We start from the raw sequence: 17346 nt of genomic DNA, 5'->3' as shown, positions 1-17346 counted from the left end.
TGTTGAAGTTGGTCGTAGAGATCGCACATGTGTTTTGTTTGTGGCGTGCGATATTTTAGGACACAGAATGGATCAAGCTCCGGATATTTCGAATATTTTAGCGAAAATTGGTGGTGAAGGCAATAAAGGAGAACCGCTGGCCTCGCAAAGTGATACGGGTGATACCGAAGCGAAGATTAGTAAGAAAACTAAGACTGCGTCGCGAAATAAACAAGAGAAGCCAAAAATTTCCAAGCCGGAACATGAGATACCCCGAGGTCAACCGAAATCCGGTCGGATATGGAAAACACAGAAGGAGAGGTAAGAACAAAGAACATTTGCTTTTGTTGACGAAGCTTTAGATATTTTCTATGACCGTAGGTACATAACTATCTTATTATAAGCCAACCTAGTTATGTGAGGTACCGGTAGCTGACTAACAGCTCATTCAGCTAAAATGCTAATTATACAGCTCATAATATTAGTTTTGCTGTTATCCAGCAAATAATGTTAATTGGGATGAGCCTTATTTTGATTGTCTCCAGGAAACACACAAAACATATTACAAAGATTTGCGTATTCTTTTACAATACCTACTTCCAACAATACCTCTGAAGAACCTTTAAATGCAATTTATTGAGAATCCTTTGACAAATTTTTGACAGAGTGCAAACCTGGTGCAGAAATTTATAGAATTCTGAGACTTTTTTGCGACTATTTCACACTTCATTGCTTAAAACTCTGTGAACTTAATGTGCAGAGAACAGTCTTTGTTCGAGATTCAAACAAAATCTTACCAATGATCTATAATGTCAACGAGGTTGTGTTATGTAGTGCATTATTAATTAAATATCCAGCTCTATCGGTTCACTAGACGCCTTTTCTTGTATGCAGGTACTTACCTAAAATATGGTTTGCATTATTTTTCGACAGATTTGCCACGATTAAAAAGTCGGTGAAAGGAAAGGCCCCAGCCAAGCATTTTGCCTACCGTGAGGAGATCAAGCAAATAAAGGCTCTATCGCGATCGATCAAGGAGGAACGCAAACAGCAGGACGTAGAGAAGAAGCAACGCCGCGAGGAGAACAAGCAGAGACGATTGGAAAACGAGCGCAAATCGGAAATAGTTCAGATCATTAAAAATCCCGCTAAACTGAAAAGAATGCGCAAGAAGCAGTTGCGACAGATTGAAAAACGTGACTTGAGCAAAATAAAAGTTGTTTGATTGTTAATGGCAGTGATTCATGAACTTTATTTTGTGTCTCCTTCGCATTCCTTATTCGCAATCATGCAACGAATCCAGCGTGTTGAAGACTCCGTCCCAATCGAAGCCGAAGCACTTATCTCGAAGAGTAATTTTTCCCGCCGAAGGGATACATTTGAACAAACTTCTGAACGGAGTGTATTTTTCGAGACACTGCGTATCACCGACGATGATCAACTTCTTTTTGGCCCGTGTTATCGCCACTGTCAGTCTTCTTTGGTCCTCGAGAATTTCGTATTCACTTGGGGTGCTGGTTTGGGCATCTGCGTTGTCTGGATTGTTTGATTTGGTACAGGAATACAATATAATCTGCAATGGAATAATGTTGATTTTCATTTTCATATGTGTATTTAAAATCTAGGTATGCCCTAATTAATTATTATGTAGGTATGATTTGATATGTGAAAGTCGTGGCGCTCAAAGAGAACAGTTTTGTGATGTAAGCTTTGATTTTTCTAATTACTTTTTTTCTTGTTCTCTTGCTTTTTTTTTTAATTTCTTTATTAGTATTATTTCAAACATTACTTTCATTTCTTATATCTAGGTGTTCTGTGTTATTAGACAACACTATCATCCTAATTTGGTAAAACAAATTTAAGATTTTATTAACATGTTGTTAACAACATATTACATTTCCTTTGCCGTAGCAGTTTAGATTTTTTACAGGTGACTTGATTTCACCTGCTTATAAGTGAAAAAAAACGCTTTGAATATACTTAACCTAATTTAACCTAAACATACGACGCATTAATCGTGGCAATAGAAGATTATAACGATTTTTGCCTGAAATTATTAATTATTTTATTTGACATTTGTTCCAATGTTTCAACATTGGATATTCTATGTAACTCATTGGTACTATACCAGGGAGGAAGCTTCAGAATCATTTTCAAAATTTTATTTTGAATTCTCTGCAGAGCTTTCTTCCTGGTATTACAACTGTTACAGCTAGTCCATATTGGTACAGCATACAACATGGCTGGCCTGAAAATTTGTTTGAATATCAAAAGCTTGTTCTTAAGACAAAGTTTTGATTTTCTATTAATAAGGGGATAGAGACATCTTTATTTATTACATTTGGCTTGAATGCCCTCAATGTGATTTTTGAAAGTTAAATTCTTATCTAGCATGAGCCCTAGATACTTAACTTCATCCGACCAATTTATTGGAACCCCTCTCATCGTGACAACATGTCTACTTGAAGGTTTCAAATAAAGAGCTTTTGGTTTATGTGGGAATATTATTAGTTGAGTTTTGGAAGCATTAGGAGAAATCTTCCATTTTTGCAAGTATGAAGAAAAAATATCCAAACTTTTGTTGCAATCGACTACAGATGACACGCAGGCTTCGTCCTTTGGCGGAGAGGCCTGTGTCATCCGCAAACAGAGATTTTTGACATCCCTGAAGTAACTCAGGTAAGTCAGATGTGAAAATATTGTATAATATTGGTCCCAAAATGCTGCCTTCACGGTCGTTTGCGAATACCCTTTAATGGGTAAAAATTCACCCATTTCCGCTAGAAGTGCCTCTCCACATTTAAAGAGTAAACACTGTTTACTCTTTAAAGGGTAAAAGCGGTTTCTGTCAATGAATGGGTATTTTTTTACCCGTTTTGTAAATCTCGCTCGCGGCAAAAAAAGGGTAAAAATTTACCCATTTTTCGAATGATTTTTATCGATAATTATAACCTTGAAACAAACCATAACTTAGGAATTAAAGTTACTAATGAAAAATGTACATAGTCAGGCATTTATTGTTTTATTGACTTATATTCACTATAAAGATACATTGTGTTCATTTTTATATATTTTCTACAACAAATCGCTTCTCTATTATGACTGTCGTTGGCACTAAAGATGTCTGTGGCAGGAACAAGACACCCTGGAAATTCCAAATATTTCGAGATTATTATCAGTTCATGTGAATAATGGTATTGTCAACTTACCGGTTCTTTGTACTTTTCCATCGGGTTATAAATTGAACAAAAAAGGCGTTAAACCTATAGAAATATGTTCAATTAATGTTAAGACTTGAGAACTGCGCACAGCTGCACTCGATGATTACAAAATGATTGCCAACTATATTTTCACCCATAAATGGGTTTTAAAATACCCATTTTTAAACTTCCATTGCTTTACTGAAATGGGTATTTATTTACCCATTTTACATTTTTCAATTTACCCGTTTTTTGACAGAGCATCATGCTTTATTAAAACGGGTACTTTTTTACCCTTTAAAGGGTATTCACAAACCACCGTGTCTGTGCGCAGTTCTCAAGTCTTAACATTAATTGAACATATTTCTATATGTTTAACGCCTTTTTTGTTCAATTTATAACCCGATGGAAAAGTACAAAGAACCGGTAAGTTGACAATACCATTATTCACATGAACTGATAATAATCTCGAAATATTTGGAATTTCCAGGGTGTCTTGTTCCTGCCACAGACATCTTTAGTGCCAACGACAGTCATAATAGAGAAGCGATTTGTTGTAGAAAATATATAAAAATGAACACAATGTATCTTTATAGTGAATATAAGTCAATAAAACAATAAATGCCTGACTATGTACATTTTTCATTAGTAACTTTAATTCCTAAGTTATGGTTTGTTTCAAGGTTATAATTATCGATAAAAATCATTCGAAAAATGGGTAAATTTTTACCCTTTTTTTGCCGCGAGCGAGATTTACAAAACGGGTAAAAAAATACCCATTCATTGACAGAAACCGCTTTTACCCTTTAAAGAGTAAACAGTGTTTACTCTTTAAATGTGGAGAGGCACTTCTAGCGGAAATGGGTGAATTTTTACCCATTAAAGGGTATTCGCAAACGACCGTGTAGGACTATATGGAGAAAAATATGCACGGTAAAAATAAGTTACAGATTATTTTTTATTTCAAAAACAAAATTTTAAAATCGATTTTCTCCAGAAACGCAGTTTCGATTTTTTTAATTTTTGGATATGTTTTAGGGGATTGTGCTACTTTTCCCCGAATGTCGTTTCCCCGAATGTCGGTTCCCCGAACGCCAGCTCCCCGAATGACCCGTTTCCCCGAATTCCATTTCCCCGAATGACCCGTTTCCCCGAAAAGAGGTGTAGTTCAAATAGGCACAATAATAGTTTTCAGTGGCAGGTTGGTGAATTAGAAAGAACAATGAGCAATCAAAAGAAGGAGGTAATTGTACATTCTTGGCTATACACATGTTGCCAAAAATGCTGAGGACGGTAAAACTCGTAAGAACCGCCAATCAAATAAAGAAGGGTGCATATTAGATGACCAGTACGTTCACCACCCTGAACTGTATAAAGATATGAAAATTATGAGTTCCAAAAACTTTTCTGGGAAGTGGGTTATTCGGGGAAACGGGATATTCGGGGAACTGGCATTCGGGGAACTGGCGTTCGGGGAAACGGCATTCGGGGAAACGACATTCGGGGAAAAGTAGCACAACCGTTTTAGGGGACAACTTATGTGATTTATTGCACAATGTTTCAAAATGGAAGAATTATGGACAAAAAAGTTATGATTTTTTTAAAAATTACAGATTTTGAAAAAAAAATCGAAATAGAGGAAAACAATAACTTTTTATGTGATTATTTGAATGTACAGAAAAATTGCAATCGAAAATTACTTAGGTAAATTTTTTCTAGGTTGCATCAATTTCGAGATATACTCATATTTATATAAAATTTTCAAATAAAAAAAGTAAAACAGGCCCTTTTCAAACATATTTCGTGTTTCTCCATTCCAGAAATATTTTATTTTGATTGAGTGAACCGTAGCTGAATTATTTATTGTTTGATCAAAACCTATATACTAAAGTATTTAAAAAAGTATGCACGGTAAAAAAAAATATAAACGAAATTTTCAAATGAATGTGTGAAGTTCATTGTTCTTAAAAATCGCAAAATTGATGTTTTTAATTTTTAGATATGTTTTGCAGCATATTGTTTGTAATTTCTTGCACAATGCCTCAAAACGGAAAATTTTTGGATAAAAAATAAATTATTTAAAAAATAAATAAAACAAACTTATGTAAAACGATATATTTGGTGCGTTTTGGTGCGAATCACAAATTTTAAGCTTACTATTTAATTTAATGCTGAACAGAATAGCAAATCCCAACAAAACCAATTTCTGAATATTATCTTCCGTAAGATTTCGACATTGTTTAGAACAACTTTGTTTGAACACTTTAATACATCTTGAATTGATATAACTCATTGCGAAAAAATGATATTTGTACAGCTTCACGCACAACATAAATAAATACCTCTGTAAAATGCCTCCTTAATCCACAATATAATGCTATATCTTGTTTCGTAGCACGTCAATTTCACAGGCAAATAAACGTCACCTACAATCACTGAACAATCACTGTTGATACACAATGAGAATATATACCGAGGTGTGGAAAAGACGTTTAGTGTGCGTGACATCAGTGTACGGTGCAAAATGTTTCACAACTACAAGCGAGTTAGCTCCCATAAGAAGCCGTGTAAATTAGTGACGTAGTTATTTTTGTTTACGTTTTTTTCTCTTCACTAATACATAGCCATTGCTTCTTCTTCCACACCTTGGTATATATTCTCATTGGTTGATACACCTCTAATGCTCTCACGGTTTCAGACTTACCTTATATACTACATAGAGTAAGGTGGGGCAAAAGTTCGACCTTAGTGGTATAATCAAAATTCCCAGGAAAATAATAGCAGATGAAACAAAACAAATACCATACAGCGAACCTTCAACATATTGGCTATAACTTTTCTGAACAAACTTGTGTCAAAATATTTACCCATTTTTAGTTATAACAGTTTCAGAGATCGCAGCAAGCCATGCGCGCGGGCGGCTGCGTTTTGAATTTTCTGTCACGTTTACTTCGGTTCCGCGTTTCGGACGGTGAAAAATAGATTCGGCTGATGGCGCTATGCCACCTTCAATTTTTTTTGTGATCTCGTTGTTCTCAAATCCGCCGATATTAGCAGGTGCAACGTAATCCGGGGTGTAGTGCTTTGTACAGTGATAAACAGCTGCAATAAAACTGGCTGATAATGCAGTGATTTACGTGTTATATTTTATTTGCGACGATTTTAAAGATGGCTTGTAGCGTGCTAAATTTTTACATGATTCCGTTAGTGTTACGCCACCCGGATAGTTTTTTTTCGTTTAGAATAAATGTGACTTTGACAAAATAAGATAAAAAATCATACGGTTGTGAGATTTATATTATTTTTAATTTGAAAACCTGTGTTAAGTATGAAAGCCGCCTTCGATGATAATTATTGTGCTACGCAGAAATTAGTTCAAACCAAATTCCGATATGAAACCATTCAGAGGATGTCGATTCAAATTCCCAACAGATAAATATTAAAGTTTTTGAGGAAACGTGTTTTTACTCGGCGTTTCGAAAAGTGGACGGATTTGGTGAGTTTGTTCCGATTTAACCGCTATTATTAATTCTGGGCTATTTCTGTAGCATGGGGTTGGGTCACTTTATCTTCTCGTTTCAGAGAGCGAGTAATGGCGCTCAAACCAAAGCTTCTTAGCTAGGGCACAATGTGGAAATACCTGTGTCTCATCCCTGGAAGACGAACACGCATGGAGTGACTTTAACTTTCTTAGCAACGTCACTCCCAACGATGATGAAAACATTACATTCACGCTTACACTCAATTACAAAAAGTATACTAAACTACACATACACTAAATTTCAATCCGGTCGCATCACTCGCTTATAGTGAATCCTAGACCATTACCCTTCCCATCATCCAACTCCTTGACATCTATGAGGGCGTCGGTGAGTCGCTGGCCTCTCTTCAAGTAGGTGTCATATCATCATTTTCCTTTCCTTTCCTCGTAACGGAGAAGATGGGCGTGGCCGGCAATGGAAATTATCATGTCTTTGCATCTCTGAATTCCGATTGGATAACTATTTGATTCAAAATAGTTTTCCATGAGTAATTGGAATAAGTGTTGTAAAGTTTCTAACATGACAGTTTTCAGTATGCAATCTACGAAATACTCCGTTACCACGCAACGCAACGCACGCAACGCAATTTTTAGTTATAACAGTTTCAAAATCGATTGTCTTATTCGAACTTTTGCCCCACCGGTGGGGCAAAAGTTCGAATCTAGTGTGGGGCAAAAGTTCGTTGGCTAAACCACAAAATATCAATAAATTTATGCCAGGCATACTTTATACCAGCCGTAAACTTATGTTTGCCGAAAAATACACACTAAATTTTCATCAAAAAATGCCCAAAACAGGGTTAATTGTAATACACCCAAAAAATAGCAATTTTTCGCAAAACTAAGTGAAAATGTAAAATTTTTGTGACATTTTTCGCACGATCAGGCAAATTTCACTAAATTTGAAGATAATATGTGGATTTCAGGCAATTCGAAAATTTTTCCGTGATTTTATACATGGGTCGAACTTTTGCCCCGCTATGGGCCAAAAATTGATTCCAACTTTTTATGGAAAAACTAATACACGTCAAAGCATCCTTATGATAGGCCTAGAAACATCCTTATGATAGGCCTAGAAACATACATCGAAAGTTTGACCAAATATTACAATATTTACGTCGAAAAACAACAAACAGCCATAAATTTTCCAAATCTCAATCGATTTTTATGATATTTGGAGTGAAAGTCTCTTACTTGAATAGCGTTCGAACCACCATGACATTTCTAAGTTTTGATTTGATTTGAGCTAGAAATCTTAAAAAGAAACTCTTGCCCCACTCGAAATTTTGCCCCACTTTACTCTAGGTACTTCACACCACGAAGTTTTTGTACCGCATTTTTTTATTGCTACAGTGATAAAACTTGACAACATAGCGCATTATTGTTGTATCCATGAAGTACTTTTGAAAAAAAGCATCGTTTTTCTTTTATTCATTTACCATGTCCATGTATGGGTATGGGAAAAACGTTTTTGTTCATCATACCTACTAACACAGGCAAAAGTGATGAAAACCCCTTGTGGAGCCTGTTTAGTAGAATGCCTGTAAATATACAAACAGATGGGTAGTACTGTTCCTTTTAATTCTACTATTGTATTTCCGGAATGGAGAAACACGAAATATGTTTGAAAAGGGCCTATTTTTCTTTTTTTATTTGAAAATTTTATATAAGTATGAGTATATCTCGAAATTGATGCAACCTAGAAAAATTTTACTTAGGTACTCTTCCAATGCATTTTCTGTACTATCAAATAAACACATAAAAAATATTGTTTTCCTTTATTTCGATTTTTTTTAAAATTTGTAATATTTTATAAAATTATAACTTGTGTGTCCATAATTCTTCCATAATGAAACATTGTGCAATAAATCACATAAGTTGTCCCCTAAAACATGTCCAAAAATAATAAAAATCACAGATGCATTTTCATAGAAAATCGATTTTAATTTGTTTTATTAAAAAAATCTGTCATTATTTTTTACCGTGCATATTTTTTTTCCAAATAGTCCTAAACAATACCTACAACAACCGCAAAATATATTCAAAAATTAAAAACATGTATGTTGCGGTTTTTAAGAACTATTAGCTTCAAATTTTCATTTGAAAATATCGTTTATATTTTTTACCGTGCACTTTTTTTCAATACTTAAGCATAAATGTTTTGATCAAACGATAAACGATTTAGCTACGATTCGCTCAATCAAAATAATTTTTTTATGGAATCGAGAAACACGAAATATGCTTGAAAAGGGCATATTTTTCTTTTTTTATTTGAAAATTTTATATAAATATGAGTATAGCTCGAAATTGATGATACCTAGAAAAAAAATTACTTAAGTACTTTTCGATTGCAATTTTTCTGTACTTTCAAATAATCACATAAAATCTCGAAATTGATGCAACCTAGAAAAATTTTACTTAGGTACTCTTCCAATGCATTTTCTGTACTATCAAATAAACACATAAAAAATATTGTTTTCCTTTATTTCGATTTTTTTTAAAATTTGTAATATTTTATAAAATTATAACTTGTGTGTCCATAATTCTTCCATAATGAAACATTGTGCAATAAATCACATAAGTTGTCCCCTAAAACATGTCCAAAAATAATAAAAATCACAGATGCATTTTCATAGAAAATCGATTTTAATTTGTTTTATTAAAAAAATCTGTCATTATTTTTTACCGTGCATATTTTTTTCCAAATAGTCCTAAACAATACCTACAACAACCGCAAAATATATTCAAAAATTAAAAACATGTATGTTGCGGTTTTTAAGAACTATTAGCTTCAAATTTTCATTTGAAAATATCGTTTATATTTTTTACCGTGCACTTTTTTTCAATACTTAAGCATAAATGTGTTGATCAAACGATAAACGATTTAGCTACGATTCGCTCAATCAAAATAATTTTTTTATGGAATCGAGAAACACGAAATATGCTTGAAAAGGGCATATTTTTCTTTTTTTATTTGAAAATTTTATATAAATATGAGTATAGCTCGAAATTGATGATACCTAGAAAAAAAAATTACTTAAGTACTTTTCGATTGCAATTTTTCTGTACTTTCAAATAATCACATAAAAAATATTGTTTTCCTCTATTTCGATTTTTTTCAAAATCTGTATTTTTTTAAAAAATCATAACTTGTTTGTCCATAATTCTTCCATTTTGAAATATTGTGCAATAAATCACATAAGTTGTCTCCTAAAACATATCCAGAGAGAATCGATTTTAAAATTTTGTTTTTGAAATAAAAAATAATCTGTAACTTATTTTTACCGTGCATATTTTTCTCCATATAGTCCTAAGCAATACCTACAACTTTATAGAAGATCTCAAATCGATCGGACAAACCGTTTTCGAGTTACAGTTTTTTAAAGATTTGCCATGCATTTTCCGATACGCCCTTCTTAAAAATAAGGCGAGGTTCGAAATGGCGGTCTGAAAGTGCATAATGACATTTTTGGTCATAAAGAATCTGTATGCAAATTTTCAGGCGATTCAAAAAATACAAAAATAATTGGGTTTGCGAAACGGCATGGAACCGCTCATTTAGCATCCATGCGACAATGTTTTGTACCATGACCCCACTTTTGGCACCGACGGCACTGAGTGGGGTTCTGGTAATTTCCTCCAGGTTTCTGGAAATGTTCCCATGTCACACGGACATCGAACACAAGTTTTGCTTTTTCTAAAGCTTTAATATTATTTAGTTCTTTTTTGTTAAAGTGAACTAAAAAATATTCTTGAGAAAGCCCTTTCCGAACAATGCACAACCCAGGTAACAATTTGAAGCTGCTCAAACGCTTTTATAGCTAATTCAATTCAGCCTTTGTTTGAACAAAAGCTGTTCATAGCCTGCATTCACTGTTGTTCAGCTGTTAAACATCTAATTCTGGCGATTTTATTCAGCCTTAAGCTTAATTGAAGCTATATAGAAGGCTGAATAAAGGTCTAGCATGCGCTTATTCAGGCCTCTTTCAATAACGATAATTCTATTTTTAGAACAGATGGCAACCTTCAGATGGCTTAGCGATCGCTTATTCATCCATTATTCAACAATTAACCAAAAAAAATTAAAAAGTATTTACATTTATAGTTTTGGGTTTTATCAACGCGACTAACAATTTCAAACACATAGTGTAGAAAATTGCTGGAATTTAAAGATGAAGATTAGTAAATATGTGCCATTGAGATTTGAACTGGGATTCGCTGATTTATAACCACTTACCTTGACATCTGCTCCACATGAGACTGTGTGAACATCATCAACAGCAAGGGACTAACATATTGTTTTGTCTGAATAAGGGCTATTTTAAAGGCTGCATTGAGGCTGAAGAAGTGATAACAGCGCTTTGCAAAAACACTTGAGTTAGCTGTCAAAGTGTGTTGTGATTTTTGTTTCAAAATAGAATCCTCGGTAATTTTTAATTTCTGCTATTCAATTGTTGTCAACGCAAGTTGGTAATGATTTCGATTTCGTTCAGTTAATTAAAAATGTTACGAAGAAATCTGTGTCATCGAGTGTAGTGTTATATCCTTGGTTCTATCTTGTTGTTACACAAGGTCATCGATTTTTTTCGACAAATGATAGGCCCGTGTACGTTTACAGCATGTCTGCTTCGGGATGTGAAAATTTTGTTGTTCGATGAAACGGTTTTATAATAATTAATTTAGTGTTCGACCCAATGTAGGTATATATTTCGGTATGTATATTTTTATCAACATACAGGTGAACAATTTTTCGACAATGGCTTGATTAAAGCTTTAAATAACCTTTAATCAATATCATTCAGTGTGAAGCTCAGAATCGTTGTTGGCAAGCGGGAGCACCATGAAGAACCTTGCATTCCATTCTGACATTACTATAGGAGTGAGGCGTCGAAGTTGTGCTATGCCTACTAGATCGTTTGATGTCCGATCCGATGTTACATTCTCGGAGTTCTTTCAACAGGCTTTTGATTGTCAACCATCATTACAGGGTTGAAAGACAAGATCTATGACAATGTTCATTCAGTACCACACATCCTCCCTCTTCTCAGGAAAAAAAGTTTGAAGTGATGAGTTTTCACATCGTTTCCGTCATCACGAAAGCTTTCAGGAATTCAGGATGTATATTTCACATCGCTAAGAACTTCACCGATGTATACTGTTTCATATCTCAACTGTTCACTTGTACATGCGACTTTGAAACATTTTTCCGCTTAGGATACCCACACAATCAGAACGGCGTTGAAATTATTGATCGGTTGAATGTCGTTCCATACATTAGAAACGGCAAGCTAATTATATGAAATGACATATCTAAGACGAATTTTGGACAAAATATTGCTATCAATAAACTGAAATATATGCGTTCAACAGAGTAGCTTCAGTGTTTGATTTTCATCTTGTTGTACATTCAATCCACCGTACTTTCACGGAAATACTCACTCAATGACTTGTTTGACTGTTGTTACTTGTTTTGATATAACATATCTAATAAGTTACTAGCCATCATTGGGCTTACATATCTTATTCTATAGATACATTTTCGACCGCCAGTCGCGCATGCATGTGAACATCACATTTATTAGGAACTAATTTGTGACCACTAGTCGCGATAGCAAGTGTACACCACCATTACTTAGAGCAAATATACGACCACCAGTCGAGTTAACAACATCAATAGCAGTTACTATGAACAAGTATACGACCACCAGTCGCGGTAGCAAGTGTACACCACCATTGCAAAGAACAAATATACGACCACTAGTCGACATTACAACATCAATAATACTTGCTAGGAACAAGTATACGACCACCAGCCGAGTTAATAACATCAATAGCAGTTACTATGAACAAGTATGCGACCACCAGTCGCGGTAGCAAGTGTACACCACCATTGCTTAGAACAAATACACGACCACCAGTCGAGCTTACAACATCAATAATACTTGCTAGGAACAAGTATACGACCACCAGTCGAGTTAACAACATCAATAGCAGTTACTATGAACAAGTATGCGACCACCAGTCGCGGTAGCAAGTGTACACCACCATTGCTTAGAACAAATATACGACCACCAGTCGAGCTTACAACATCAATAATACTTGCTAGGAACAAGTATACGACCACCAGTCGAGTTAATAACATATTCATTGCAACCATCTGTCGCGTTAAAGACAACCAAATACCAAACCAAATGCAACCACCAATCGCGGCAATAATATTTTTTTAATTGCAACCACCAGTCACATTAATGACATTTTTTTTTTGCATTGCATACACCAATTGTGTTAAGGGCATTTTTTCCATAGCAACCACCAGTCGCGTTAAGGATATTTTTTTCAAACATGTTATTATTTATTTTTTTTAACATGGCATTTATTTAGAAATAATAATGAATTAAGTAGATTTGAATAGTTTGGATCTCACCGGTTATCGACACAAAATTCACAAATTTCACCGATTCAGTATGCTTCACACTTCACTTGTTCGTTAAACATTACGGGATACACAATGTACTGAAGCAAATAGGATAGAAAACAATCATGTGCATTATTGGTCAAATTTGACCAAAACATCGATAATACTGAATCGATTAAAATTCGATTCGTCCTTTGTATCGATTTTATTTAAATCGATTCGATTTCTTCACTCGTAAGCAAATTTACAAGCACAACGACTCAAAATAAGATCAAATCCCTTGTATTAGGATTTCATGTTGTTTCAACATCAAAAAATCGATTAATTGGAACGAAATATCTACTTTTGGAAAACCAATTCAAAATCGCCCATGGTTAGGAATATTTGCACACACTTACATTCATTTTTCACTCTATTTTATTTTATTTAATTTATGTTTATATTTGAAAGCAGGAGAGATATCTCCTTAAGATATAGAAATGTGTGTATCATCACAGAAGAAACGATGAAATGATCACATACAACCAAAGCGAAGTTTTATTATTATTTATATAGAAATTTGCACAGTTGATAAATGTTACGGGAGTTTTTTTTTTTTCGATTGAAATTACTAATTGACAAGTTATACAAATTGATTAATATTCATGAAAACCACTAATAACTTTAACACTTCACTTCTCTTTTGCAAAATCACATTATTTTACAAATTATACTTAATTATACGATATTTTTTATACACGTTTTGTACGGATATGTTCAATTGACTTCTGCAAAAAAAAGTTCAGTTCCTAACGTTATTCTTTTTCCGTTCAACCTTTACAGAAAATAGGTCCGTGATAAAAGCAGAATGCGCACTTCATAACTTAGGTGAATCAGCTCGAAATGATCATAATCTTTGAATCGGATAAAATAGATGAAACACTTTCTATTACATTCAAATATTTCCATCGAAGCAATCTGTTTGAATTCAAATGCAAAACAAAATATTCACTTCAAAGCCTGCATCGCGCAACTCAAATAGTTGAGGTGATGCTGGTGTTCAATAAGAGCAACAACAAGAACAGAGAGAAACATTGCTGCTTCAGCGAGTAGTGAAGCGGCTAATGCATATCAATGTCATATTTCCTCTTCAATCAGTTTTATATTATTCATAGAAAATACCACATTGCTGTTTACTTACAGATGCCTTTTTATCAGATTCAAACTTCACTCCACAATCACTCTGAATACATATTTTCACACGCGGTTTAAGAAGCACTCGACACAAACAAATTTCCTAGTGGACACTCCCGCTTGCTACCGAATCCAGGCTCTCCAGGAAAAACGAAAATTTATTTAAAATTCTGGCAGGATCGCCAAATGTGAAGCTCAGAATCGTTGTTGGCAAGCGGGAGCACCATGAAGAACCTTGCATTCCATTCTGACATTACTATAGGAGTGAGGCGTCGAAGTTGTGCTATGCCTACTAGATCGTTTGATGTCCGATCCGATGTTACATTCTCGGAGTTCTTTCAACAGGCTTTTGATTGTCAACCATCATTACAGGGTTGAAAGACAAGATCTATGACAATGTTCATTCAGTACCACACATTCAGGTTGGCTGAACAAAAGTTAAAACTGTAGATGAAAAATAGTTTGTTCAACTCAAATATTCAGCTTTGAGTATACTGCTGAATAAGAGTGTTTAATAAGCTTTTCTTCAAATTATTGTTCAGCTGTCACGGTGTTCAGCCTTGTACACCATTGATCAGCCAATATTCAGCAAATACTCTTGCTGTTCAGCTTTCATTGTTACTTGGGAATGGTCGGAAAAAAGTGAAGTTTGGCCAAAACTATTTTTATCGCCTAAATCGATGAAATATGTAATCTGAATATGTTATTTAGCGTTTTTGTTGTTTCAGAAGGGGTTATTCACAAATTACGTAACTTAAAAAAAATATTTTTTCTTAAATTAAAATTGTTATCAAACTGGGCTGAAAGTACAAATTTTGTTTATATTTGATCGAATTTGCTCAAAATGTGTATGAATAGTGGTTAAATATATTTTAAATAAATTTTGTATGAAAAATATCGTCAAAATATATGTAAAATATTGAATTATTCAAATGGCTCTAACTTGCAAATCAGCAAATTGCTGCAAAAATTTTAAAGGTTTTTTGTAAGATCTAAGGACGCTTTTTTATGTGCAATATTCGAAATGGCGGCGACATGACGCGACAAGAGTTGTTTTGCATGTTCAAAATCATCAAAATTACTAAAGTGTAATATTGAATAGTATCAAAACTTCAACCAAATATTTTTTCCATCCTCATGCTCGATAAAAGTGTTGAACCATAAGCTTTCAGATAGTGGGTAACTTTGGGGAAATATTGCATTCCGAAATTATAAATTTTGTGCTTTATTTTATTGTTATATTTTTCAATTTTTTGACTTCAGCCGGTTTGCCGTCATAAAAGTCATAGAAATTTAAATTTTAGTTCAATTTCAATAAAGGATCTTAATAATATAACACATGAGGTATATTTTAAAATATAAAAAATCATAAAAATATCAAAAAAGTTTTTGGTAGTTTTGGCCGCCCCTTTATATGGAGCCCGATCATTGTGCAATGCCAGATTGGGTTCTCTTTTTCATAATGATTACTTGGACTGGGGAAAATCCAAGTAAATCATTTATTACATTTTTGATCTCTTCAGGTGACTTATAGTCGCTTGAAAGACCTTTCAAGACAACTTTGAACAAACGTTCAGTTTTGTCGTCATAAGTAAAAAAATGTGCTTCTTCTCTTCAAGATGTTTAGATGTTTGAGAAGTTCGCATTCTTTAAGAGTATCCGGCAAAACGCGACAGTCTCCTTTCTTTGCGATTTGGAAGGAAACCTTTATTCCCCTAATGGAGTTCAAGATCTCCTGCCTAAATCCCCCAAATTCGGAACAACTGACCACGATAGGCGGCACTCATTGCTCTGTCGAATCAAATAGCCTGGGCTAGAGGCTGCTTCGATGTGGTGTTCGGAAAATTTGTCTAGAGCATCGAACTGATTGCTCATTTCGATACAATTATTCATTTCACCCTTGGAAGAAAGTTCGTATTCCGGGGAAGCGTCCTTTCTTCCATTCTTGCCACGTTTAGTGACAGTTTTAAAACCCACTTTTTTGGAAGGAAGTAGTGAATTCAGAGATTCACCCTTCCTTTTGTTAGTTGTTGATACCATGTTTAGTTAATAAACGAAAGAAGACGTGACCTTCGAGAGGTTTTTTCCCAAGACGGTGTCCAAGAAGGACTACCACCGCTAGCTTTCGCCAACGGGTCCAACGAAAAATCGAAGGCACGGGTCCAAACAAGGATCGTAAAGGGTTAGAGTAAGGTGGGGCAAAAGTTCGACCTTAGTGGTATAATCAAAATTTTCAGGAAAACAATAGCAGTTAGCACAAAACAAATACGCAAATACCATACAGTGAACCTTCAACATATTGGCTATAATTTTGCTGAACAAACTTGTGTGAAAATATTTACTCATTTTTAGTTATAACAGTTTCAAAATTGATTGTCTTATTCGAACTTTTGCCCCACCGGTGGGGCAAGAGTTCGAATCTAGTGTGGGGCAAAAGTTTGCTGGCTAAAACACAAAATATCGATCCTTTTATGACAGGCATGTCTTACACCAGCCGTAAACTTAAGTTTAACAAAAAATACACACTAAATTTTCATCAAAAAATTGCCCAAAACCGAGTTAATTGTAATATACTCAAAAATAGCAGTTTTTCGCAAAACTAAGTGGAAATGTAAAATTTTGGTGACAATTTTCACACGATCAGACAAATTTAACTAAATTTGAAGATGATATGTGGATTTTAGGCGATTTGCAAATTTTTCCGTGATTTTATACATGGGTCGAACTTTTGCCCCGCTGATTCGAACTTTTGCCCCACTATGGGCCAAAAATTGTTTTCAAGCATTTATGCAAAAACTAATACACCTCAAAGCAACCTTATGATAGGCCTAGAAACACCCTTACATAAAATATTGAAAAAGATTTTATCTTCAATTGATTTCATGCAACGAAAGTTTGACCAAAAATTACAATATTCACAATATTCGAAAAACAACAAATAGCCATAACTTTTCCAAATCTCAATCGATTTGTATGATATTTGGAGTGAAAGTCTTTTACTTGAATAGCATTCGAACCACCATGACATTTATAAGATT

General features: G+C 34.3%; 2 protein-coding genes and 2 long non-coding RNA genes across 7 annotated transcripts in view; 2 read left to right on the top strand and 2 right to left on the bottom strand.

Moving 5' to 3' along the window:
- LOC5570013 (coiled-coil domain-containing protein 86) lies at positions 1–1220 on the top strand. The gene is made up of 2 exons (XM_001658854.2): positions 1–300; positions 913–1220. The coding sequence occupies exons 1-2, from the start codon at positions 68–70 to the stop codon at positions 1202–1204; spliced, it is 525 nt and encodes a 174-aa protein (XP_001658904.1). The 5' UTR covers positions 1–67; the 3' UTR covers positions 1205–1220.
- LOC5570012 (DNA replication ATP-dependent helicase/nuclease DNA2) overlaps positions 1203–17346 on the bottom strand; it is a 58692-nt gene continuing 42548 nt past the window's right edge. For 2 of the 4 annotated variants that reach the window (XM_021854807.1, XM_021854806.1), the window contains exon 8: positions 1203–1552. In XM_021854807.1, coding sequence (XP_021710499.1) covers positions 1256–1552 — 297 coding nt within the window. In that variant the 3' untranslated portion in view covers positions 1203–1255. The remainder of the gene's footprint in view (positions 1553–17346) is intronic. The other 2 variants (XM_021854805.1, XM_021854804.1) reach the window with 1 other exon arrangement.
- On the bottom strand, positions 2979–3488 carry LOC110679597. Its single transcript, XR_002502619.1, has 2 exons — positions 3189–3488; positions 2979–3124 (listed from the first exon to the last, which is right to left on the bottom strand). It is a non-coding gene; the product is annotated as an uncharacterized LOC110679597 (long non-coding RNA).
- On the top strand, positions 3506–3815 carry LOC110679598. Its single transcript, XR_002502620.1, has 2 exons — positions 3506–3605; positions 3670–3815. It is a non-coding gene; the product is annotated as an uncharacterized LOC110679598 (long non-coding RNA).

Source organism: Aedes aegypti, chromosome 3 (assembly GCF_002204515.2).
Source record: "Aedes aegypti strain LVP_AGWG chromosome 3, AaegL5.0 Primary Assembly, whole genome shotgun sequence".
Taxonomy (NCBI): domain Eukaryota; kingdom Metazoa; phylum Arthropoda; class Insecta; order Diptera; family Culicidae; genus Aedes; species Aedes aegypti.
This window is presented reverse-complemented; position numbering and strand designations above follow the sequence as displayed.